Raw genomic sequence first — 26,673 nt, 5'->3', positions numbered from 1 at the left:
TACCATATGCTGAAAGAAATGCCTCTGCAACGTTCGTTGTTCTAATTTCTAAACGCAAAACTAAAATAATTAATTGTTGTCGCATAGTTTTCCATTGGATGTTTTTCAGTCCACTAAAATAAACTTCACACGTAGGCGACCATTCGTGGCCTTTATATTAATGCACGATAAATTTCGAAAACTTTCGAAAACACAACTGTGACACTAATGTTTTGCAACTGAATGACGGAATATCATTGAACAAGTATTCCTTTCAAGAACAGTGCAAGCGTTATGTAACACGCGGTTATTAAGCAGATAGATTTAAAAGAGGCACTGGAGCAAACAGCAAAATTATCCAAAGACATTTACTGGTATGACACACTACGGCAATACATATTTTGAAACTTTTCTGTTACCAACATCCAGATACGTCCAGCGTTTACATGGGGCAGGTCTTCTTCTTGCGTCTTCTGCTTCTTCGTCTACGTTTCCCACAACGACCTCTCGATCGAGATTTCCGTCGTCTACGTTTCCCCTTACCTTTCTTCCTCATACTGCATGCTTGTTTATAGAATTTGTGCCTCTCTTGGTCATTCATCTTACACCTAGCATAGATAAACCGTGAATGGCCGCACAATTGGCAATTAATTTCTAAACCTTACCAGCATTTTGCGCCTTCCACCGCAATTTTACTTTGAGGCCATCGACAGTGTTTCTTCCTGAACACTCGCAAGTAGTTAAGGAAAGGGTTTTTTGTTTTTACTCCTGGTCTACATTTGCGCCCCCTCCTTCTCCTGGATCTCCTACGAGATCGTTTTCCACATGACCGACGACTGGATCTTTAAAAAAACGAAGCAATATCAGAAAAACCATTTGAAGCATATTCTACGTGACATCACAGTTTCAGCATAAAGAGCGAAATGTATGAATCAATTAATTTAATGTAAATTTTTGCTGATTTTGGAGTAGAAACATGACGGTTCACCCTTCTTAAGGTAACAACAATATTGGGTTTTATTACCTAAATGTATTAGCTTCAGGTAAGCCAATTGTTAAATTTCATGATTTAAAGTAAATACTGATTTCTACATTATCTATACTTATTTGAATAAATTCATTTTCAATATTATGATTTCGGATAGAGTAGAACAATAAAAAATTCCCCTATTTTGCAGAGTTCTGTCGCGAAATCCATAAAAAACAAAGGTTTTTAATAACTGCATCGAGCACGCAGACCCGATCAAAATCAACAGTTTAAGCTGAAAAATCTCAACACTCACCTCCTTCTTCTGAATCTGGATCTGCATTTCCGACTGCTTCTTCTCCTACGACTTCTACTCCTACCTTTTTTCCCGCAGTATACGCTAACCGGAATGTGCCTACAGCCGGACCTTGAGCAAGATCGGCTCATGCCGAGAATGGAACGAATAATACGTAAAATTTTGAATTAAAAAAATTATCACATTATTAAGCACAACTTGAAATTTGATTTACGCATTTTGGAGTTTTGACAAAATTTGACAATTTTTTCAAACAAACGTTTCCACGGGCACGGTGTCATTTTTTATTCTCATGGGTAGAGTATAATTTTGCCTATTGTTTATCTTATCCTATGGTACAAGGTGGAGGGATACTATCTGGAAATTTAGCTCAGTGGGATTTCAACGTCATCTTCTCTCAGGGTGCTGATGGATTGAGGCACATCCTCCTTTCATCTGGATTTTTCCATGTATTTATTAATATTTTTTGCATATTAAGCCATCTTTATAGGTGCGGAATTTGTTTAAAAAAATATCAGAAGGTGTATGCCAAGAAGAACTGCTTCTTCAGAACAGTTTTATCAGACTGGTCGCGGTACTGATAAGGCCGACCCCAGTCAAGTTCTTTTATTTTTATTTTTATTTCTGTTTGTTTTCTTATAAGTTTGTCATATACAGTTTTAACCATTTTAGACCGTTTTAACTAGTTTTTAACTAGTTTTGACTATTTTTAACCATTGTTTGACATGTTTTGTTAGGTGCTCTGGGGGTTGTTTGATTCTGATTTGGCAACGGCCCTGATGATGACTTAATTGTCGAAAGCGCTTGGCCTTAATTAATAATTACATACACACTTCGTTCCAAAAAAATATTCAATACGGAACTAAAGTTATCGCTCAAGCTAAATTTTCTGAATACTTGTTTTATGATTTTAATATATTTTTATATTTCCTGTTTCAATATTTTTCCAAATCCTAACTCAAACACTTTTTGTATACATCAAGAGGAGCTTGTTAGGTCGAAGACTATGCGACGAGCTTAAAAAACACAAATGAAAACAGTAAAAGAACTTTAGAACTATTTTTCGTAGAAAAATCAAATCGCTCTAATGACCAAGATTATCGTCAGGAAGAGAAGAATCTAACGAGCTCAAAATTCACTATTACGTTTACTATTTTTTTGAAAAAACGCAAAATACCTCACATTTTATACGATTTTTTCCCAAAATAAATGCACCCATCTGATTAAAAAGCACAATAGAAATTTGAGACCCAAATAATCGAAAATTATGCCCTATTTTGAGTGGTTTTCGAGTAATTTTGGTCTTTAATCGACGACATTTTTCTTACCATAGTCTCAAACACCCCATTTATTATGAATAAGGAAGCTTGTTAGGCCTAAAACTATGTATTGAGCTCTAAAATCACACACACAGAAGATTTTTAGCTGAAAAACTGAATTTTTATATTCTTTTAGATACTTCTTTACCATGTTACCTTCTAAAATTTGATCCAGTGACGGCGCAAAATAGTATATTTCTCAAGATTTTATATTCGCTTTTTATTGGCCATCTTTTCATTTTCTCGCTTTAAGCGCTAAAGTTAACTGTATTTTCATTTACTTTCTTTGAAGTTCTTTTAATAAATTGAGCCCAATTTAATATAAAAGTGCTAGAGTAAAGACTGAAAAGTCCATATTGCAATCAAAATTTACTTTATTGCCTCAGAAAACAACATCCAACAAAGAATGACATGTATTTTGTTGCTATTGCAAGCAGAACGCGATCGTCTTCTTCTTGACTTCATACTTCATAGAAATGCCCTGAAAAATTTAGAGCATAAAACAATCGGAAAGGTAGTATTATGGCGTTATTAATCTAAACATGCGTAGAAACACTGTATGAGATGGAAAAATTGTTAAAGTTGCTAAAAATTGAATAGTCAAATTTTTTAATCCCATTAAATCTCAGCATTTAAGGCAAATAAAGACAGTGGAAAACATATAACTTTCGAAAGAAAACATATACAACAAAAGTTGCAATATAAAAAAACACAATTTAATTCCACATTTTTTTAATGAAATTAATATAGCGTTTTGTTTCAGGTTATTAGTCGGTGCCCCCTTAGGTCAGAACTTGCAGCCAGATACCAATTACTCAGGAGCAGTGTTCAAATGCCCCATTTCTGAGTTGGATCAGGATTGCATCCAAATTGAGACTGATGGACAGCGGCGTACGTATTCATACTTTCTAGCATCATTTTTAGATTCTTCTAGATTGAGCCTTCTTAGATAAAAAAAATGATATAGAAGTTATATGTTTAGTCATATTTAGGAGCGATCAGTGTTGTTTACATCCCACTAGAGGAATAGAGCGAGGTTATAGACCCCACACAGTTAGATGTTTCGTGTTAGTTTTTGCCTATTTGTCTGTTGTTTTTTTATTCGAGGCAAGGAAGTGTTTAATGATGTCGAGATTAATCCTAACGGGCTTTTCTTCGGATTATCGCTTTTACTTGCCTCGATTAGTTTTTTGTGTAAAGGTTATGGATTATAAAGGCGGAAACAAATGGAAGATCTAATCAAACGCATTTTTTTCTTCAATTAATGTTTTCCACTTTAAGTATTTAGTTCTTCCATTTCAACTGACCTATGCAACTGTTTTTTTAGTAGCGTGATTACACTTTTCAAGACACTATTCCATTTTTAGACGCTTTAGGTGTGATTTTTCATAAAACTGGAGTTTAGTGATTGAAAGTGTACAAACTTGTCTGCGTCTTTTTTATCGGGGAGTGTTTAGTTTTGAAATTTCAACACCGATAATTGGGAGTTTTTGTGTAGATTTATGTCCTAGATAGAAGTTTTTGCAAAAGAAGCGCACTGAAAGTTTCAGACCGATACTGACTCACACACTTGAACACTGTACAATTTTTTTAGAATCAATTACCCGGAGACCTAAATATTTTTCAGACGTTATGTTAAAACAAATATTTTTATTTTCTTTTCACTTTAATTTAAAAATTATTTTGTGCCCAAAAGGGAGTGGCGTTCTTTTGCATAAAACTAAATTCAACGAGACGGAAGTTCTACGAGTAATTTTTGTGTTTTTGTTTTCGGGATTCACTTGCAGAGGCCGGAGGGAGGTATTTATGTAAGTGGTGGTCTCGAACCAAACGAGAGGTACCAATTGAGTTTTATGGTGCCGCCTCGGTAATAGCATGAGTATTTTGCTGATTTTTTAATTAGTCGCATGCCCTCACTTGCACGAGTAGACTCGCGCGGTGGTTTTGATGCCCGATATTACAGGTGACATGTAGAGTGTAGATTTGCCTTCGGAAAATTGGGTACTGCAACATTCACTCATTACATTTCTAACGTTCAACTTCCACAGTTGAAAGTTATACTTATATCAAATCTGGTTCGTCTGATTTGAGGTAAACGTTCATACATTTACTTTAACTAGCGAACTGAAAACTTTATTTGGAGTTGTTTTAGGTAAACTCCAGCAATTTCCCCTTTGGAACAACAAAATGATAAAAGTTACCTGCGAAAAGCCCATTTTATCGTCAATTCCACGAATCGAGGACATTCAACGGAACAACCTGATAATGAGGATCGATTTTGATTACAATTAGGAAATTCTAGCCAAATTTGCAGCAACTGTATTTCATTTTTTATAAAGGTTGTTTCCAAAAAAAAATAAGAAAATCAAGCTTTATTTGTGGCTGGCTTTTAGATTTTCATTGGCCATATTTTTGCCATGTCGAAGTTTACAGATAGTCCTTACATGTGATTCACTTAGTCACCGGTTTAATAAAGTGCACAAAAAAACTCAGTCAAAAAATGTTGCTGTTTTGCATCTGTTTTTAAGAAATAATCCATCTGATCCAACGGAGTTTCCGATATCGAATTAGTGGCTGTAACTTGAAATTTTTGAAGCTTTTATTTTGTAATTTTCATTGCTGTACCCAAATTTCCAACCATGAACGTGTAGCTGTAGTGTCTGTAAATAGAGCTTCTGTAAATTAAATAAAATGTAGATACACTATCACATGTAAATAAACATCAAATGTTTCTCGGAAAATCCTTATAAAATTATTATTTTATGTGTTTTGCACTCAAAATTCATTAAGTTATTTTCGGAATTAACCGGGAATTATTACGTAAAAGTCGAAAATTTTTGCATAGCTGCAACTGATGAAACTTACATATATTTGCTGAACGATAAGATATGGTAACAACACACGTACTTTGTCAAACTCTGTTAAAGTTTAATTTAATTTTCCAGGATGTTCGCCCGTTCTTGACTGTTTGGAAAAAAATGTTCCCACTTTATTAAAAATAATATAAAACAGATTATACATTACATAAAACAAACATAAACAAGTCGAAAATAATTTGCATGATTACTTGATAATACGGTACGTTGGGGATAATTACACTAACTAAGGTCTTCGACTTTAACAACAAATTTACAATGTTCTTGGGGCAGTTTATCTGGACATTGAAACATTTTTATACAATTTATAGTTACACTGACACAGTGGACTATTTTAACGTGACTAAACCTAAATTAATGTTGAGAATAATAGCAACATCTGACCTAATAAGAGTTAATAACAGAACTTACTTAAACCACAAATTGCTCACTTTTTTGAAATTTTGCTGTTATCTTTGCATTTATTCATTGATAATTCCATTTTTTTTAAATATTTTAATTTACTTGAAGATGTTCTACTGTTAAAAAGCAAAAGATCCGATTCACTTCAATAATTGGAGTCTTGAAAAAATGAGAAAGTGCTATTTTTCGATCATTAATTAATGGCTCTATTTGCTGTTTGAATTGATTCAAAGTAATTTATTTACAAGGTGTTCGGAAAATCAACTTTTGGAAAACGGCCTTCGGCATTATTCTGAGCTGTTTAGACGTCTTAATTCTCACGTCTAAAAAAAACAGCGGATTTTTTCCTCAGAGACTTGAAATGAAAATATGAAAAGCTGAAAAAATGTAAAACTGGAAATTCTTTACTAATCAAACCGATGGTTATTTATTCACACTGATACATTCTAAGTTTACTTACTTATTAACCGAACACCTTGTATAATTTACAAACTTAATTTATTTTTGAAACCTGAAGTGTTAAAAATATTTAAAATTCCCAGACGTTTTCAACACATACAGAAACTATATAACATTTGCTGTTGTTTAAGAATAAGTGTTAACTACTAAAATCCGCCATATCCAAGCCGGTTAACAACAGCCAAAATAACGCTGTAGATTTTGGGGTGTTCAGCTTTTTGAATCTGATTTAATCCAATAACAACGATAATTTTATTGTCTTAACGTTGATTAACTCACGAGACCACGACAGAATTATTGAAATCCGCTTTTGGGTTTTGTGTTGACATAATTTTAGCAGAATCTCGGTTTTTCGAGTTTGTGTTAATTTTTTTTTCCTCCATGTGATTTTCACTACTTGGTTTGAACGAATGGTTTTCCTTTATAATTAATATACACCGCCTGCGATGTTTTTTTGCATTTTATCACGATTTGCATTGATTTATTCACTTAGTGTTACAGTTTTAGGCTTTGTTTTGTTTGAGCGACTTTAGGCAGGCATTCTGTAAATAAATCGCATTTGTTGTACATAGAGAATCTGAAGTATTAATAAACCTTTTAGAAACTAAAGTTGATATTAATTTTTTTATGAAAATTAATTAGTGTTTTTATCAAAGCAAAAAGGGTTTTTCTGAAAGGGTTTTACGAGCACAAGTTGTAATTGTAGAATATTTTTGCTGTTATTTCTAATAACCAAGGGATATTGTTTGCTGATGCATTATTTTTTTACAAAGCTGCTGCGTGATTTTGATTAAAAAGAGCTAATTAAGCATATGTTTTATTTTCATATTCCACTCAGGTAATTGATACTTAAATTCTTTTTGCTATCTTTATGTATGTATTTTTTGTAATTAGAATACGTGTTTTCCTTTATTTGTTACGTGTTTCTTCTCACTTTTGTGGTAAGCAATATCCTTTCTCTTGTGACGAACTAACCACAATCATTGATGAAACTATGGGCTACCAAGCAAGGCAAAAGTTTTCCTTTCATTGAAATTTGTTGGGTAAAATACCCGAGTTTAATTTGAGTCTTGTTGATGCCATAGTTTCACCAAATCTGCCCAAAAACATTTCACTTGTAACTTTCGTAATTTTTTTGTAGTCAATGAAGTTGATTATGATGATGATCTGGACAGTCTGGATCAGTCACTACTTCCTCCACAAACAGATGAAATCAAAGAGGGTCAATGGCTTGGTAATTAATTTTCCTACAGTATTTGTTCTGTAATTGATATAATGCAGCATATTTTAAGGAGTGTCAGTTAAATCCCAAAAACCTGGAGGACAAGTTTTGGTCTGTGCCCATAGATACATTCAAAGTCCAGACATTTCCAAATTCCGTTACGGTCAAGGTCTATGTTACCTATTGAACAACACCCTGCACACAACGGATAGTCTGCAATTTTGCAAAGGATTGCCCACAGAAAAGTTAGTGCCTCCTCTAATATTTATTCGGAAAATTCAAAACGGAATTTTGCAGACTGCATCAGCAGTATGGGTTCTGTCAGATAGGCACCAGTATCTCCTTTGTAGGAGACAGTGCTCTAGTAGGAGCCCCCGGCCCATACACTTGGAGAGGAACACTGTTCTCCCAAGTGGTGGAAGGGTCTTTTATAGATAGGGATAAGACAATCTATAGGGGGCCCTTAAATGATAATCCTCTGCCTATTGACAAGTACAGTTATCTAGGTGAGGGCTCAAATGAAATATTATTTTTAGCGGCTTAAATACGATGTTTCCTAGGTATGAGTGTCGGAGGTGGCCACATATTGAGCAAGTCCGTTTACACTTATGTATCAGGAGCGCCTAGATCTCAAATGGTAGGCCAAGTGTACTTTTTCGAAAAACGCGATAACATTGCCAATGAAGAACTGAGTATACCGCTGATACTGACGGGGCAACAGTTTGCGTCCAGTTTTGGATACGAGGTTTTAGTTGAGGACGTCAACAACGACGGGTAATTTTCCGATGCTGAATTTGCTTGAGATTAGAACACTGTTGTAAATCCCGCTAATTCTTTGATCTAGATTTGATGATCTCCTCGTTGGTGCTCCATTCTACTATGCAGATAATAAAGGTGGGGCCGTCTATGTCTACTATAATCTGAAGAATTGGAACTTAACGAACCCGAACGGCACTTGGGATGCGGTTTTCTTCGGAACCGAGCAATCGCGGTTCGGATTTTCCATGACTTCCATTGGTGACATCAACAAGGATGGTTATAATGATGTTGCCATTGGTGCTCCCTATGAAAGGGATCATGGAGCGGTTTATATTTATCTGGGTTCCAGTCAAGGGCTCAAACCTGAACCATCACAGGTGCGTTCAGCTTTTCACAGTCAAAAACATTCGCCTGTTCATTTATTTTATTTATTTCTTCACTTTATTTCTTTTTGCTTATCAGATAATGAGATTTCCACAACTAAGCACATTCGGCTACTCTCTCAGTGGTGGTTTAGATATGGACAAAAATGGATACCCAGATTTGCTGGTCGGTGCTTACGAATCGGAGAGGGCACTTTTATTTTTGACCAGACCCATCATCGACATCAACATTAAAATTGAAAGCAGCGACATGTTCAACATTAATGTATCTAGAAAGGGTTGCGCAGCCGACCCTGGCAATCAGAATAACACCTGGTATGGCTTGAAATATTGTACTTTAGAGCGATTATTCCACATGGTCTGTTTCAGTTTTGTTGTCAAGCCCTGCTTTACAATCGTGGGCAAAGATCAGAGCCTAAGAACGTTTTCCATCGTCTACCACATAACAGAGCTGCAAAAAATAATTCCCAGGATTTGGTTCCGCAACCCGCAGTATCCAAACAAAAGAACCAACGTAAATACGAAGACTATCGAAGTGGAGGATTTATCGAAGACGTATTGCCAGCGGGAAGTGGTTTATATCAAGGAGGGAGTGAGCGATATTCTTTCGCCCATTAAGTTCAAAGTCAAATACACTTTGGAGGAAGACAGCAAACCGCACACTGCCATTCTAAACACTACATCGATTAAAGAGTTCGAGGCAACATTCCAAAAGGACTGTGGAGATGATGATGTTTGTATAAGCTACTTGGAGTTGATAGCTGGAACCAACTTCAAGAGTAAGTAGCAGAAAATGCTTTTAAACAAGGTTTTTACATGCCTAATGTTTGTAAAAATAGAAAACTCCAAGGGAGAGTACGCAGTGAACATGACCGATCAGGAGTTTGTTCTGGAAGCCAACATCTCCAACAAGCTAGAATCCGCTTACGAAGCCAAACTTTTTGTAGTGCATCCCACAGCTCTTAGCTATATTAACCTGAAGACTGAAAAAAATCAACATGTAAGTATTTTTTTGTTGAAACTGGCGAGTCCTTCGAAATTTAGATGGTCGTGCGATGCCAACGCATGTCTGAAGAACTAGACTAACATTTAAAAAAATCCCTTGACGGTCTTAAAGCCCGAAAGATTCACCAGTTTCAAGCAAAAGTGGCGAAAGCTTAATTTTTTCAACACCGAATTTGTAGACCAACGTAAAGTGCTCATTCAAGAACCAAACGCTTGTAGTCTGCGACTTAGGAAATCCATTCCGTGGAAACGCTAGTGTTAATTTAAAACTTAGGTTTGAGATAAAGAAAAATACCAAAGACCAAACCCTAGATCTCATGTTGAAAGTGAACTCCACATCGACGGAAAAGTCGAAGAGGACCGAAGTAAAACTGACCGCAATTCTTCAAAAAATTGCCGATTTCAGTATTACTGGGTAAGAATTCCAGTAAAATCGTCTACTTGAACTAGAGAAGCCAAATCATTTCAGAAAGGGTTCGACGAATCTGTTCTTTGGTGGCAAAGTCGTTGGAGAGTCGGCAATGAACCATTTAGAAGACATTGGATCAAGAGTGATCCATCGATATTATCTGGATAATAGAGGACAATGGGACCTGCCCAGAGTCAAAGTGAACATTCAGTGGCCGTACCAAGTGAGGCCTGGAAGAAACGGGAATGAAGGAAAGTGGCTACTTTATCTGGAATCAATGCCCGAAGTTTTAGGTAAACTAATTAAAACGCCACAAATGCAGAATTTTTCAACGAAGGTCAAAATTTACAGGATCCACAACTGATGCGGGCACGCTTTGTTACATTGCCAACACTACAGAAGAAATAGTGAACCCTTTGAAGCTGGACCTTCTAACACCCAGCGTAGATGAACCTGAAAACTTGCTGCTCCCACCAGAATTCCGAAACGAAAATGATTCCCTCAACAACGTGTTAAGAAGGAAAAGACGGGAAGTGGAATCGGTTATTGAGTCTCAAGAAGTGGAAAAAGGGGGAATCAAAAGACGGATAACTGTTATGGTAATTACTATTCACGTGTAAACATACTTGGTCTATATTCAAGAATTTCGTGATAATGTTTTTTTGTTATTAATATTATTTTGTTCATTTTGCAGGACTGTAAAGGATCGGCCAGATGCGTAGACATTGAGTGTCTAATCGGGGGCCTTAAGAAGCAGATGCAAGTGTATGTGGAAATAAAGTCGCGAATCTGGAATGCAACGTTGGTTGAAGACTACAGTAATGTCGATTGGGTACAAATCAATTCCCATGCTCAAGTGGAAATATTGGATAAAACATTCATCACTAAGCCCGAGCAAATATTTGGGTTTTCAGTAAGTGAAATTTATTGAATTCCTCAATTTGCAATGAATCGGATTTAACACATTTTCATCAATATTGATTGAAACTTTACACATTAAAAAAACAAGTTTTAATTCTAAATTAATCTGCTTCTGCCAAAACGCGCTTCTTTACGTTTCAAAACGAAAGCTGCAGCCATTAAGTTAACCATTGCTTTATCGAACTGTTTATAAACATTGTCTAATCAATAACAGCAAATAGTAACTTTTATCTCGATGAATATTTTCCAAATATCAAAAATTCTATGCATTTTTCAGGCGGAAACGTTAGTTTATCCCGAAATCATCCCGTCGTACTCAAAAATCAATTGGTGGATAATTGGAGGAGCCGTCCTAGCTGGTGTTTTACTCCTTATTCTCCTAGTGGCGATACTGCACAAATGTGGCTTTTTCAAACGAAAACGAGCAAAAGATCAAACGCTTTCGGGTAATTTACAAAAAAGTAGTGAAGAAAGTCACACATTAATCAAACCAAACTGAACCGATTTGTGACTGTTGATTTGTGATTGGCGTTATGAGAGGCTTTTTTGCCATTGATGTTACTTGTCCCATTTAAAATCTTCCAATCGAAGCAGTTGGAGATAAATTTTGAACCGAAGAAGTTAAATGAACAGAAAGTTACAGTTTTATTGAAACTGATAAAAACAATTGAGAGCAAGTGCGATTTTAGATTTGATGGTTTACTCTGTCTCGATTAACGTCGAAAAATATGCGTTATTAGAGATTTGCCCAGTTGGTTCGAAAAATAAACGATTTTTCAAATCACCAGGGTAAAACCATTGTGATTTTTATATTGTCCGATTACAGTAGAATAGTTTTAATAAATTGTCGTTCAAAATACACTCGAAGTTGAATTATTTTAAATTATCAGTCGCAAGTTATGCGCGTTCTGTTACAGTATGAGTAAAGAAAAATTACCACATTATTTTTCAGTCGTTTATATGCGTGTAAACTTTTCTTAATATTTTTATAAACTACTGCTTGACAAAACTCTAGTAAATGGTTGTAAATTTTTCTTTACTGTATACAAACAAGTCACTATTGAAATCATTGTTAAAATTGTGATAGACTTCGAAACTATACAATTATTTAAAGTATTTATTTGTTGTTTAGATATAGGTATCTGGTGCTGCTATTATTATTCTGTATTGATTGCTACGTTTAGGTACTTAAGACTTATTGTAAAAAGTTATATTGTATGTTAATGTATTTAAATAATTAGAATATATAAATGTACTTAATTTTAAGCCTAAACAATGATTGTTTTTCAAGTAGTTATACAAAAAGTTGTGTTCAATGAAAGACTTGTTCCTTTAAGAGTAAGAGGTTAATTATGTTGGCAAGTTCAGTTTATTAATCAAAATCGAAATACAAATTTACATTTTTTTGTTGAATTGCCATTAAAATTCACTAAAGGATCCAGGTGATTTCTAAATGTGTAACTGTTGTATATATTTACTTGTAAATAGCTCCTATTATGGTCGAAGTGATAAAACCTCTCAATGTTAGTTAAATGTAAGTATAATGAAATAAATTTGTACATACTATAGCAGTTCCGTTTCATTTCAAATGAGCCCAAAAAGCTCAAGCATTTTGGATAACTTTTCCAATGGCAATATTTTGAATTTGATGTCATTAATAAGTGATTCATTAAAATGAAAAATCAAATATAAAAAAATTGATACTGAACTTACGTTTGATCCAGCCTAATCCAAGCCATTAGATTAAGAAAATGTGGGTTTTATTCGCCAATGAGTCACAGTATACATAAACAGTTCATGTAAAAAAGTACCTCGGTCATGGATAACAAGAAATACTCGGAAGTCATGAAGTGGAGGAAGACCAGGAAGTGAATACTATCTGTTACTCAAATGTATATTTGCTTTATCTTTATAAGTTTTATTGAGGTGTAATTAGCAAATTCGGTACTTTTAGCAACGATATAGATAATGCAAATTAAACCCAATAGAAAAAACAAATTGACTCATTCGAAAATGTCCGAAAATAGAAAAATGCAATTTTCGTTTCACGTATTAACGATGGGTTTTAGTTTGTATGATTCATGTTTACATTTCTTGGGCGATTTGTTGCTCAATTTTTGATCGCCTTTTTTCATCATGGTAAGACTTTCCGACTTTAACTGTAAAATATGAGTCAAAAAGTACGGTAAGAAGTTAAGAAATATCGAAAATAAAGACCAACAATTGCCTCCAGATAAAAGACGCGCATTTTTGTCACCCTGTGATAATAAATCATTAGCGCAATGGTAGTAGTATTCCGAAATGTTTTTATTAAAAAATTTCCATGTTTTATTAATCCCAGATATATTAAAGGATCAGCCCAAATTTAGACCATTTATATCTAAAAATAATTGATTTTTTCCTATTTTGGCAACAAAAATGCGTTTTGGCCAAAAACACACAATTTGCGGTTTAAAATCCCAACGGATTAATGCTGATCATAAAATTTATCTATTGCTGTACTTTTTATCAAAATACGAAAATTGTTACTCGATATGGGTATTCATATCCTTACGAACGTCTTATTGAGAAACAAACAGTATAAAAACACAGACGCATTTTCAAAATGTCCAAGACAGTGTTTGGCTGGCGTTTGAAGTACTTCGATATTTAGTTGACTCCAAAATTTTTGTTTTTGAAAAATGTTTGGGCGAGTTTGGAAATTGGTTGCCCTCCTGATTCTTATGAATGGTAAGTAATCTAATCAATTTTACAGTAAACAAACAAAACTATTTCCATTATTTTAAGTTGTTCTTTGAATTTACTCGAAAGATTCAATTTAAATATTAATCGAATAAAATATATAACAGTTTTTAACAGAATTTTATAAAATAAATTCGCAATTATTCAAAGATTTCTTATCCAGAACATATTTTTTTGTGTACATTCTCAGCATAAATGTTTTTGTCCGATTTATTGCAGTTTGTCAAATGGTTTTCGCCGAAACCTTCTGCCTAAATTATCATTTGAACGCTTTTGGCGAAGATTGTTCTACCAAGGAGTCAATACGCACATCCGCATGCTATTCAGGACAACTTTGTTTTCATATTCGAAACGGGTCGGTGCATTCCGATCTTGGAATCAGAAATTTGGGATTCAGAATGGTCAACCGAAAACAAACCGATTTTCTCTCTCAACTGTTCGCTAAAAGTAATCAAAATTGAGTGCGTGATGCCAAAAATTCCAAACAAAATAGTTTCCTGTAAATAATATTATCTTTTAAGTGATAGAAGATTTTTTGCCTAAACTCAGTATTAAATGTTAACGGTGATCTCTGTGAATGAAGCTCAATGGCTAAGGTTTTATTGGTATTTACTTATTAATTGTATTTATTAGTATTAATTGTCAAGTTGGATGTTTTGCAATTTTATTTTGTTTATTATTTATGTACCTAACAAGTATAGAAATATATTTTGGAAATTATAATAATAAATGCTTGCTTATTTAATTTGAGTATGGTTTGTCCTGTTTCAGTGTTTTGAATAATACATAAAGTGAGTCACAACCGGCGTATTTTCCTCAAAAAAAAACCGTTGCATAAGAAGTTTAGTTTGAAAATGTGAATCCTTTTCGCGTTCTCCGGCTCTGAACTGAAATAATTGCCATAATGATAACAAATAAAAACAAAAATAAGTATGTTAAAAATATAGAATATTTATATCCCGTTTCTGTTCTGATCGATTAGTGGAGAATTACTAATTTCAACAATGGAAAGCTTCTATAAAAAATATGTATTTTTATTCGGAACAACCAGTTTTTGATAACAATAAGTAATCAATTGACTATACCTAACTTATTTTAAACGACTAAAACGAATATAAATAAAAAGTTAAACATATTGAGTGGAAATCGCTAATAGTAATAAAATAATGAATATAAATAAGAAACATAGTTAAATATTCACAAATAATCGGTAGGAAATGGCTTTGTTTCATTCGGTTCTTCTTCGACATCAACAATTCTCATTTGATTCATCAACTTTGGTGGTGATTTTAATATAAAACTTTGCTGGTCTGTTGATACAGGCTGTTTATCTGATTCTAAAAAAATATTTTTTACATTACGATCGGCAAATGTTTTTCAAAATTGTTCTTTTTTATTTAAAAAAAATCCAAAAACTGTGAGTTTTCCTAATAATAAATAGGTTGAAGCCTAAACTGCACGATAGCCAAACTTATTTACATATTTTAATGTAGTTAGTCAAATACGTTTACTATTTTGTATGGTGGGCGGTTAACAATTGAAGAACTACACAATAAAGGAAAAGGATTGAGGAAAAAAATATAATTAATTCTTAAAAACGAAATAAAACTAAAAAGCGGTTGAATGTTAAAGCGAAGTTACTAGCAGAATGTATTTTAAATACTATGTCTTTTATTGAAAAGTTCAAGCTTTAAGGTCAATCGAAATCGAGTTTAATCGAACAATTAGTTTCATTTTCTCTGGCAAAAAAACAGTAAGCTTATGGACGATGAATAATAAATGATGAAAAGAAAAATGGAAAAAATTCCATTAAAAATATAAACTGTTTTGTTTTTGAAACGTTTTTTGAACACAATTTTATAAAACATTTCACCTCAACTTCACGCTGACTTTGCAAGAAAATGTCCTGCATATTATTTGATTAAGCGTCAATTAATCAATTCAAGCATCTCTAAATAAAATTTAATTTGCTTTTTGCATTATGCGGTTTCTTTGAACCAACGCAAACCGTCATTATCTAATTTTGCTGGTCTTTTTTTTTAAATAACTTCCGCTAATAAGTACTGTTGAGTTTGCCAATAGAAAATTTCGTCTTAAGCAATGTTCTTGTGGATTAAAGATGTGTTAAAATAAAGTTGCATGTATTAGCATAAAAAACTCGTACCTGGCATATCTCGAATTCTGTAAAATTCCGCCAAATCCGATCCAGAACACAAAGGCGTATCCACCGATAAAGTATTGTCGAATTTGGAGTAATTCACCTCGTATCCCTGCCTGTCCTTATTATAAGACACCACAGGCTCAAATCGATGCCCCCAGAGAACCTCGCTGGCCAAATAACTGGATCTGGCTTGAGTGGTTTGACCTGTGCTTTCTATTGTACCTACACAGAGAGAATAAACGAATTTAACACAAATAGGTTAAGAAAAGGGCAAGTTTTAGATCCTGCTAGAATTAATACATCGAATTATTTAGGAGATTAAAAATTCTTCATACCTTCTAAAATGACTACAATCTCGAAACGTTCTTGCAACAAATCACCAGCAGACAACTGATAAAACGGCGACTGTACATCGATTTTATGGACAATAGTCATAGGCCAGATGAAAAACAAATTTCCATCACACCCGTCTGCGTTCACACTCAATTCGGTTTGAAAGTTGTTTAAAATCTACCATGAAACATTATTAGAAAATTATTACTGATTACTCAACACACCCACTTCTCCTTCCTTGGTTTTCTTGGACCGGATAAGCTGAGCTCGAATGCTAGCTCCAATAATGTGACTCTTTCGCATATCTCCCACACGGAACATCAGGCACAATTGCCCATCCCTTTGGCAAATTACTGAGTTCTTTGAGAACTGCAATGTTTGCGTTCTGAGTTTGGGACGCGTCATTTTTGCAAAAACGATACCCACCTTAAATCACATCTTTTATCAATATTCATTTCTCATGCCATGTATTACATAGTTCCATTCTCATCAAAAAACTTTTTTGGGTTTTTTTAAACTGTCGACACTTACCATAAAAGCTTGTATAATCATGCCAGCAATACTTTGCAAACACATAATAAAGACGGCTTCCGGACATTCTTCGGTGGTAGTTCGAACACCATAACCGATAGTATGCTGGGTCTCAATGGAGAAGAGGAAGCAGGAAGTGAATCCATGAATGTTCAAGACACACGGTGTCCATTCTGAGTCAGCTTGACTATTTGGAAGATGAGCGTCTTCCAAGTCACCATGGGTGAAAGCGATCAGCCACCAGATGAGGGCAAACAAAAGCCAAGAGCCTGGAAAACGATGGTTTTATCCACACCATAAGTGGTTGTTGCTGAGTGGGCACAGCGTACCTACAAAACCGATGGCGAAGATGGTAAGAGTCCATCTCCATTGCGAGTCGACTAACGTGGTAAAAATATCCTGCAAATAGCGCAATCGTCTCTTTGAGATTCTGGACTGCAGGATGTTGCAGTCTCCGTTCTTGAACACGGCCCGTCTTCGCATTTTTCGTATTGCATTGGGTCTGAATGATTTCCTGCAAAAAATATCAGTCAACATAAACCGTCAACAAGGCCCTGGTTTGCTTCATTCAGAAAAGGATTCTTTAGAATTGGATGGAATAAGATTTTATCGTGAATTTGAATTGAATGAATGAAAAAATTGAGTTACGCGATGATTGCGTTAAATAGTTTGAACATTTTCTAAAATCACGGTTCAAATAGTTTGAAGCATTGAGCAGCTTTTAAGGACATAAAGTTTTGTTCTTTGTATGATTTGCCGTTTTTGAAACGAACAGTTTTTATGGCTTTGTTAAACCTATTCATCATAATTGATCGAAGATCAAGTTAATTATTATAGGGATGCGAAAGTTTTTAGAAATTTCAGTTGCTATATTTCAAGAAAATTAATGCTTTATTCTGAATTTTTTTCCTAATTAGTTTACTTGATTCTAGTGATATTGCACACGTTACTCTCACCTACTGTGTAAATTCAAAAGTTGCAGCTATTTTTTTCCAATTTTTTACCTACATTAACAGAATGTCTCAGGCACAATTTTGCTTAGTTGAACGTCTGGCAATTCCGTTTTGTTCAAATAAAAGTGTTTTTCGTTCAGACCAAGTGATAATGTCTCTTATCTAATTCAACTTGGATTCGGATATCACTGGTTTATGGAATCGAATCCAACTTTTGTTCAATAAATCTCGAGTATTAAATGTAATAAAATTTAATCCGTTATATCCATGCAACTATTTAATTATGCTGACACATTCTTCGTAGAAAATGTATTTTTGGTTCTAACAACCTGGTTTGCTCGAAATCTTACACCGTACTGACGGCTAACTTTCGAGCAAACCACCTCTGAAGATGCATGCCACTTGTGCTTGCGAAACGTCAAGCAGTATTTTTTTCAACGGCGGCCTAAAAGCCCGAAAATCTCACCAAGTTTCAAGTGATAGGTGCGAAATCCCACCCAACCTCCCAAAACCCAAATCTTACTGAATCCTCATACAAACTTAAATGGGCACCAAATATTTTAAGCATAAAATATATTTCAAAAAACCAAGGAAATCTAAGTAGTTTCGATGTTGAATTATATAAAATAATCACTGAAATCTACCTTAGTGACTTAAAGCCTACGCTGCCTATTTTCTGAAATAAAATTAACATTGAACATTTGAAGGCCTCTAAATAGCGACCTGATGGTTACACACATGCAAAAATCTGTATTTGCTGTGCTGAAAATTTCCACTTTTTACTTGAACAGCGAAACGTTATACGATCTCGACTTAATCTCTAAATCGCACCATAAATTTGCACAAATCACTATTTACCTCGTCTCGTTTAAAAAATATTAAAATCAATAGCCAATTAATACCGTTTCACTATAACACAAAAATATAGCACAATCACTAGTCCCATGTAGTCTAACTGGTTCTATTTATTCACATTGGAGCTGCATTAACGACAACGTTCTCAATTACCTCGAATAAAAACTGAAAAACTGCTAATTGGGATGATTAAAATTGTTTTTGATGTAATCACAGTTTTATCTACTTTTCTGATAGGATTATAATAAGGTAATCGACTGTGAACTGAACATGAGAAAAATGTAATTAAATAGATTTCTGATTGTTTAGTAAATATTTAATTAGGAAGCTGGGAGTTTCATGACCTAAAACCGCAAAAGTGGTACTAATAAGTGAGTACTCATTTTTTAATGGTTTAGTCAAGTTTAGAAAATTCTTTACTTGTTACGAGTCTCTTTCTGAAACTGTGAAATTAGCAAAATTTAAAGAGATTTGGAAATCCAGGTAGTACCGAGTCACTCACAATCACAAAAGTTATATTTAAAAGTCTAAGGAAAATTCAAAAATATGTAGCTCATAAATCTAATTTTAATTAAATAATATAAGTATATGAAGTTATACCTTTTAATTTTTTTAACGATATCCATAATCCAATACATACTGGCAGAAATATTGGTAATTTTCAATGAAGTTGTGAGGCTAACGACGCAACATTGTTACCCAAAGAAAGCGCAAAAGCACTTTGCAACTAAAATTTGCAACAAATATCATAAAATTATACATACAGGAAACAATTAAAATTATGCTGCCGAGATTCAATTGCCTTTCAGTTGTTTGCACTCACTTTTATGATCGATTTATTACCTTGTGTGCTTTTAAAATTTCTTAAAAAAAGTAAACATTTAAAATTGTAATTTATTTCGATATTTTCACATTTTATTGAGCAAATATCTGACGTTCAGTAAAGATCATGTGTTATCTTAAGCTTGTCGCTAGCAGAAGAGTAAAGCAGCTTGTTTTTTTAACAATTAGGCCGTTTTATCCTAAGGGAAGACAAATGAAATAAGTCAAGCAAAGCACTTTTACCAACTTTCTATATCAAAAGGTATTTCTCTTGTTTTATTTTAACAAAAATGAACGCATTTTTAAGATTTGCTGACTATAAGTAGATGCTCTAAGTACTATAGTAGGTACATATTTCAATCAATTTTGAGTGCAATATTACAAGTAGACAGTACGTAGATATTGTGAAACAATCCACACTACTCAATGAAAATAATTACAATTCACTTGTTACTCAATTTATATAATGTATTATTTATTGCTTAAGTATCCAGGTTTAATTAAGTTGAAAACTGCACACAGAGTTGAAGTGAATACAAGTGGAAAATTGCGGTTATTTCAACAAAACAGCTACTATCTAGGTTGTAAGCTACTATTGAAATGCTGATAAGATGAAAGTAGTTCTTATCATTGTGTTGTATACCAGTTTAGGTGTAAGAATGACAATGGCCTGATTTTGGTGATAAATGTTTATTTTCAAGGTTCTCTTTGAAGACAAAGGTTTGAAAACGGAAGAATATTAAATTCGTCAAAAACTAATTACATTTTGAACTTTTTAATTGTATGTAAATGATTACTTTAACATTTCAAAGAAATACAGTTTGGTGTTTCGTAACCAGCTGAACTATTTCCAAAGTTTCAACCTTCTATGTACCACTCAAATTGTCTTCATTTCTTCCATTTGTAGAGATTAATTTTCAAGAAATCCAAGTTTGTTCAAGCTTTTGCTTCCAACTCAAACCGTTGCTTCTTTTTCGTTGTACTCAAGTACACTTTTACATTTGTTCATGTACAAGTTCGGAAGAGTTTGCGTGGTTTAATTTGCTGGCTAATTTTACAATCCTCAAGCGAAATTTGCAAAAAAAGAGCACGAAAATAATGTAATTTAAAGTGTTATTATTTAATATTATTGGCATTTAAAATTGTAAAATACCTGCTAGGTGAACTGGAATATGAAAAAGTGGGTTTGCCATAATAGTAAACTCCTGGTGTGAGTTCCCCATTTGGAGATTTAGGTGAACTCCTTTCAGTATCGAGCAAAAATCTCTTATCATACGCCTGCTCCATTTCGGCAAATTTTTTTGGGTTCCACTCCACATTCATTTTAATTTGTCACTCTGGTCGAAACGTTACAATCTTACGCGAACTGAACGGTTTTTTGGAAAATATTGGCCTTTATAAAACTTGTCAAGGCATCATAAATTTGCACTCGTATGTTAACGACAATTAATTTGTCAATAGCAGTCATCATTAGTTAGCACTTGAATGTTTTCATTCGATCCATGTAGCTTGATGGCGGAAAGAAAACTGAAGATTTTTGGAATTTTCAACTTCTACAAGTGCTATATATAACATGACAACGGTTATCTTTGATTTATCATCAGATTTTCCATTTATTTACTTGTAATTATAATGTGATCGAGCGTCAGACGCTCCGTTACCTGTGATTACTGGATAAAACTGCCCCTGATATGCAAATAGCAACTGTAACTTCATATATGCAAAGTATTTATTTACCCATTTACTACTCAACATAACAATATGATTGAACACTTGTTTAGGCAAAAAAGGCTGATCAATTTTGAGTGAAAATTTTTTCACATGTGTTTTTTATTTGGGTATGTTAATATTTTCTCGGCCTTTTTATCATTATTATCCATCTCACTAGATTGCCGCCTGCTTAAATCTTCCGTATGATATTCCTTAAAATTCGTTGATCCAGTTCAAATTGCTTATTTTGTCTCTTTAAAATTCACTTTTTTTCTCAGTCAATCATTTCAATTCAATTCAAATTATCTTTCAGCACTATTATATCATATAAAATTTAAGTGTTAGATCACAAGCTCGATTTTTGCGATGAGAGTCACATGCATAACTGATGCGAGCTGATTTAATGGAATTTTTGGTGCTGTTTAATTTATTAAATCAGTCTTAAAATTGTTGAATCTTCTAATCGACTATTAAGCTGAAAAGTGTGCGCATTCCACTTGATTTTTTGAATCAGTTTTTTCTCTGTTGAATAACTTGTAAAGAAAAAAAGAAAATAAAATACATTAAATAATATATTTACTCCGGAGTTTCATAAAAAAAATCATGATTCGTCATGATGATGATGATGATTAAATTATTTTTAAATATTTTTTGAAGATGAAGCTTATAGGGTAATGTAGAAAGACTAATTGATTCAAAAAGAAACGTAAGTTTTTAAATGAAAGTATTTGATACTGCTATTTAATTTTTTATACTGACTGACCATTTTTTTTTGTTTTTTTCCAGAGCGGTGTATGTATAAATCCCGTTCACCCCGTTAAATGTATTTCCTGTAAATCGACATGCCTGCTCTATTTTTGATTAGGGAAAACCTAACAATAATTATTGTAGAAGGATTTGGAAGGAAACCCCGAAAAAATTTCCAAAACCTTCTTTCGTTCAAGTTCAAAGTTCAAGGTAGACATCTAAGAGCTTACTATATACTGGAAAATTAATCAATATACTTACATAAAACGTTGCAAACCAAATTTGAATATTTTTCCCATTAGATTGAGTCCATATTCCTAGATTCGAGAAATCGGTTGGATGTGAGGGAGCAGAAAAATATTCCTGTTTCCACTCACACTTTTTCAGAATTCACCCCTTAATCTTCGCTTAACTATTCTTTTACTCAACCAAATTTTTTTTATACCTAATCAAATGCCTCATTGTTTTTAAGCAGAAGAAGTCGATCAATATAATCCAACAGAGCAAAAAATCAATTTCCTCACCTTGATTCATCTGTTCGCTGAATTCCGTTATACAAAGAGCCATCGCAGGTTGACGCTTTGGCCAGGCTTGCTTCAGTTCCGACCTTAGCTAATCTTTGACCAAATTCAAAGGGGTTTTCATCCGGAGCATTTGGATTGATTTCGCCGAAAGCTGGCAAATCTGGAGTACTGGAACCGATCCGAAATCTGGACGAAATCCATTTCGAATTATTATTGTTCACCATCGGTGTGCCCTCTTCTTGGATGTTGTCCTGTCGATGGATTGTCTTTGCCATGGCTTGAGACTCGGTTCCTTTCAGTGATGGTAAATATCATGTTAGCTGAAAGGAATCTTCAAGTTAGCAGAACACTAACATTGCAACCATTCACTTTGATGTTGACTACAGTTACATTAGTTTTACTTCATAATACTTGATGGGATTAAAGAACGACTAAAGCAGTCGCACTGTCTCACAGCAGAATTGGCTCAATAAAATTAAATCTCAACACCAATTGCTTACGTCGTCACTTACAATCATTTTAAAACCCACACCGGCCATATTCAAATCGACACTACAAGCGACACTAACCAATTGTGCTAACACTTATTTGAACATCGTATTAATCTATTGTGTTGACCCTCACCCAGCTTTTTCCTAACGACTTAACAACTGCATCAAGTCCATTTCCTTCATCATTTACATTAGCTATTTTCTGGACGTTTTTCGCAAATTTTGGCAAATTGTCGCTACGTGTTTGCATTGACTCAAATTGATAATTGCTGAATTATTATCACTTTGATGGTTTTTTACGTAACCACAAGTGGCTAAACCCGGAAACGTACAGCGTTGAACGTCTTGGAATGTTTTTGGAGCAATTGTCTAATTAAATAATACAGTCTAATGCCAAGTAGTTTCCTTACAAAAAATATGCTAAGTTGGGTATTCGTTAAAGCTATTGACTAGAGTTTAATAATAGTCTTCTCTCAAATCGAAGAAATAATAAAAATAATATTCAAAATTTAATGGTTAGTCAGATTACCAGCAATTTGAAACTTACAAATTGACCCCAAAGAAATTTTCAATTAGATTGTCAGAATTGTCAATCAAAAATTAATCGGTTAATCAGAATTTGGTAAAAAAAACATTTTATGATTGTACAAACCGCAAAATTCATTAGCGTGCTAAAAAATTGCTGTCGCAATGTAATTTATTATATTTTGTACTCAACCTGGGTTGTAACATCACGACCTCAAATAGTTTCAACACAACAGCTTGAGCATCAATTTTTGAGTTTTGATGAACATTAATCCGCTGCACCTAAACACAACAGCACCTCAATGCAAACGTATGTTCATTTGATAGCCAAACGAGTTTTTATTGGACGATTATTCAATTTAGATTAATAGTGATTGGCTTTAAAGTAGCAGCATTAACATTGCTTATCTGGAAATGGAAATTGTAGGATATGAATCAATTATTAATATCCTCCTTTATCGCATGCTTGAAAGTAACATAAGAAGACAATTAAGAAAACTATATGCAATTCGTAGGTATATGTTAAACTACACACTCAATCTGTTGAAATTATATCATTTCATAGGCTAAGGAAGTTTGTCATAAACAGATACTATGCTGTTCTGAGGGGTACAACTATATTTGGACCACCGAGCAAATTAAACATTTTGGTCCTTCGAACCGGACCAGATACCGCACCAAATGGCAGGCCGATGTTAATTTTTGAGCGTTTAATTGTATATATTGGGGTACAAATCCTTCAGAAGAATAATACTCGTCTACAGCTGGGTTTTCAACTGCAAATCATTTCTTAGTTGCCCACATGGCAGCGATTTTATTTTAAACATACGCACGCATTTGAGATAACAAGCAATTTAAGCACAGTCTAGTAGATGTTGGCCATTAAAATCTTTAAACATGGTTGTGGCTGATCCAAAGCTCATAATAAAACAGGTTCGAAAAAAATTTGCCGTAAAAAAAATTGTGAAAGAAAAAACACAAATACAAAAAATCTCTCATTATTTGCGAAAAAGGTTCAAACAGTCTTACAAAACAGATAAAAATGGCACAAATGTTTCGGCCAGAAGTAAAATTAAAAAATGTCTAGTCCTTCAAAAGCCATTTTTTTCAATTTTATTTTAAAGAAAAGGGCATATTTTAATTGTACGTATGATGTAAAATTAACTCGCGCATCATACCTATTGATTTTCAAAGAAATATAAATAGCTGTTCCGATAAAAGTGTCACTTAATTTTTAAATAATGACTGCAGAAAACGTTACTGTACGGATAGTTTGAGAAACGATGATGATTTTTTAAATAATTTTGTAATAATTTAACCGAGCAACATTCACTATGAAAAAGATAAAATAACGCAACTAAAATAACCCATAAGTTCTTAAGAAGACAATTTATTGTCAGTGGATTTTACCTGCAGAAAAGCGTATCTGGAAAACGTTTGGCGAGAAAAAGTGCCTTAAGGCAAAAGTTGAGAATAAGAACAGAATATAGAATTTGTTCTGCTAAATAATTTAAACCATAAATTTGAAAATAGACTGTAATAAATAATTTTTCAAGCTTTTTTAAAGCTAAAAAACCACTTAAGTGATGGCTCTTATTTAATAACAGTTTGAACTCTGCTGGGGTGCTGAAATCCCGCCAATAAAGTGTAAATTTGTTAGAAGTTAGATCACTGATAAAAAACTGAACAATGTAAATTCTGTTTTTTCACCAAGCTTTAATTAAAATTAATTAAATGAAAAATATGTGGCATTCTCTTTGAAAAGTTTGCTGTCTAGTTCTACCATATTATTTAATTTATTATGCGCAATAACCTTTGTTCATTAATAATAATTGAAATATTATCAACCTATCGGTAGGTTTGGCGACTACTTACCACGTGTCTTTCACAAATTGTAACATGTTTCTTTGCACACTCTTTTAACTCAATAAAAAACGGCTGCAATGTGTCCACAGACAGAAAAATGTGTGTTTTAACTGATATGAATCGTGAAAAATATTCTAAAATCCTTATCTGAGCAAATATGGATTAGATGAAATACACGCGATGATATCTTAGAAACCACCAGGTGTCTGTTCGCGGTTTTACGTTTGGTTTATGTGAGATGGTAGGAATTTGTATATATTAATTACCCATCGATATTAAAATCTGTTGCTTGCTTAAATGAATATCATAAAATCATTGCATTTTTCGGTCATCATGAGTATTTGCCACAAAAGTAATATTTTCAATGCTCAGGTTTCAACACCATAGTTTCAATCAAGGTTTAATCGAAAAAAATTAACATTCGATTTTTGCATCATTTCGGTATTAATTGATCAGAAGAACTCGATTTTTACAGTAAAATTATACTATGTAACGACTCTTTGTACAACTTAGGGTAAACTAATACTATTAAAAGTCCGAAATTCGCTGCATTGCAGACACAACGTGATTAAATGCTATAGAATAGATTGAAAAGCTTTAAAATGCACAGTTTCGCATTTGCCTGGTTATACTTTTGTTTAATGATTTTCTGAAAGGTGAGACTAGTATAAAAATCAATACAAATTAAATTTACATCAAATATAATAGTTTCCTGCAACTTGGATGTTTTCTCATTCACGCAGCCGAAGCGCAACATTTTTTTTGCCATTCATAGAAACAAGGTTTCTGAAGCAAAAAACACCATTTAGATACATTTTTGTAAAATATCAGATTCCAGCATCAAAGTCGTCTGGATAGGTAGGAATGTAAATTCAATTGGTAATAGTAAGCAAGCTCGTACTAAAACATGTATATTTCTTCCAGTAGCTAAAGGAGATGATGGACGCAGAGGAATGGATTTTCAATTTCCTACCAGCCCTAACGATGGATACACATTCCTTATATTTTGATATATTTTCCTACACCTCGTCCTCCAGCTCCTGCACCACCTTCACCACCATTTGGCCCTCCTGGTTAAGGACCGCCAGGTTATTATGATGACTTTCCGCCTGATCCTCATCCACTTGCACCTACCGATAACACTTGTAATCAAAGAACTATACAAAGATGCAAAGCCCCATTCGATTTTTGCCCAAACTGCAATGAGACCATTTCTGGCTAGCAAATGTTTATATTGAAATTTGAAGAACACTAGTGTCTCTCTTTGCATGTTATTGAATAAATTAATAATGCGTTTAAATGTAAGTTGTTTTTTCAAAATATTATGTTCGATTCGATTATCGGTATCAAGTTGTTTTATTTATATACTTTTTTATTTCAACAGCAAAATTTGAAA

General features: G+C 33.6%; 3 protein-coding genes and 1 long non-coding RNA gene across 9 annotated transcripts; 2 read left to right on the top strand and 2 right to left on the bottom strand.

Annotated features, from left to right (window-relative positions):
- Positions 1–333: 333 nt before the first annotated feature.
- Positions 334–1,533, bottom strand: LOC109544502 (protamine). The gene is made up of 3 exons (XM_019914738.2): positions 1,263–1,533; positions 645–821; positions 334–587 (listed from the first exon to the last, which is right to left on the bottom strand). The coding sequence occupies exons 1-3, from the start codon at positions 1,391–1,393 to the stop codon at positions 422–424; spliced, it is 474 nt and encodes a 157-aa protein (XP_019770297.1). The 5' UTR covers positions 1,394–1,533; the 3' UTR covers positions 334–421.
- Positions 1,534–3,246: 1,713 nt separating this feature from the next.
- On the top strand, positions 3,247–12,585 carry LOC109544501 (integrin alpha-PS1; the record flags this gene model as incomplete). The annotated part of the gene is made up of 15 exons (XM_048664458.1): positions 3,247–3,472; positions 4,369–4,389; positions 7,460–7,552; positions 7,611–7,785; positions 7,838–8,046; positions 8,101–8,314; positions 8,385–8,676; positions 8,762–8,997; positions 9,052–9,461; positions 9,522–9,682; positions 9,867–10,102; positions 10,157–10,389; positions 10,448–10,695; positions 10,791–11,009; positions 11,295–12,585. Coding segments are annotated over 15 exons (3,195 nt in total), but the record flags the coding sequence as incomplete, so codon positions are not given.
- Positions 12,586–14,772: 2,187 nt separating this feature from the next.
- LOC109544541 (G protein-activated inward rectifier potassium channel 3) lies at positions 14,773–26,572 on the bottom strand. 6 transcript variants are annotated; one of them, XM_019914795.2, is made up of 8 exons: positions 26,301–26,572; positions 22,396–22,715; positions 17,114–17,298; positions 16,785–17,053; positions 16,482–16,679; positions 16,256–16,430; positions 15,924–16,142; positions 14,773–15,096 (listed from the first exon to the last, which is right to left on the bottom strand). In XM_019914795.2, the coding sequence occupies exons 2-8, from the start codon at positions 22,668–22,670 to the stop codon at positions 14,957–14,959; spliced, it is 1,461 nt and encodes a 486-aa protein (XP_019770354.2). In that variant the 5' UTR covers positions 22,671–22,715; positions 26,301–26,572; the 3' UTR covers positions 14,773–14,956. The 6 variants fall into 6 exon arrangements, with proteins under 6 accessions (XP_019770354.2, XP_019770352.2, XP_019770358.2 ...); XM_019914793.2 differs by lacking the exon at positions 26,301–26,572 and adding an exon at positions 25,287–25,963; XM_019914799.2 differs by lacking the exon at positions 26,301–26,572 and adding an exon at positions 23,605–23,740.
- On the top strand, positions 23,837–24,631 carry LOC125503723. Its single transcript, XR_007281029.1, has 2 exons — positions 23,837–23,922; positions 23,977–24,631. It is a non-coding gene; the product is annotated as an uncharacterized LOC125503723 (long non-coding RNA).
- Positions 26,573–26,673: the final 101 nt, after the last annotated feature.

The sequence above is a fragment of the Dendroctonus ponderosae genome, unplaced genomic scaffold (assembly GCF_020466585.1).
Source record: "Dendroctonus ponderosae isolate FM_Combo_2020 unplaced genomic scaffold, Dpon_F_20191213v2 Dpon_F_20191213_27, whole genome shotgun sequence".
Classification (NCBI taxonomy): domain Eukaryota; kingdom Metazoa; phylum Arthropoda; class Insecta; order Coleoptera; family Curculionidae; genus Dendroctonus; species Dendroctonus ponderosae.
The sequence above is the reverse complement of the archived record's forward strand: the minus strand, read 5'-3'. Positions and strand labels throughout refer to the sequence as shown.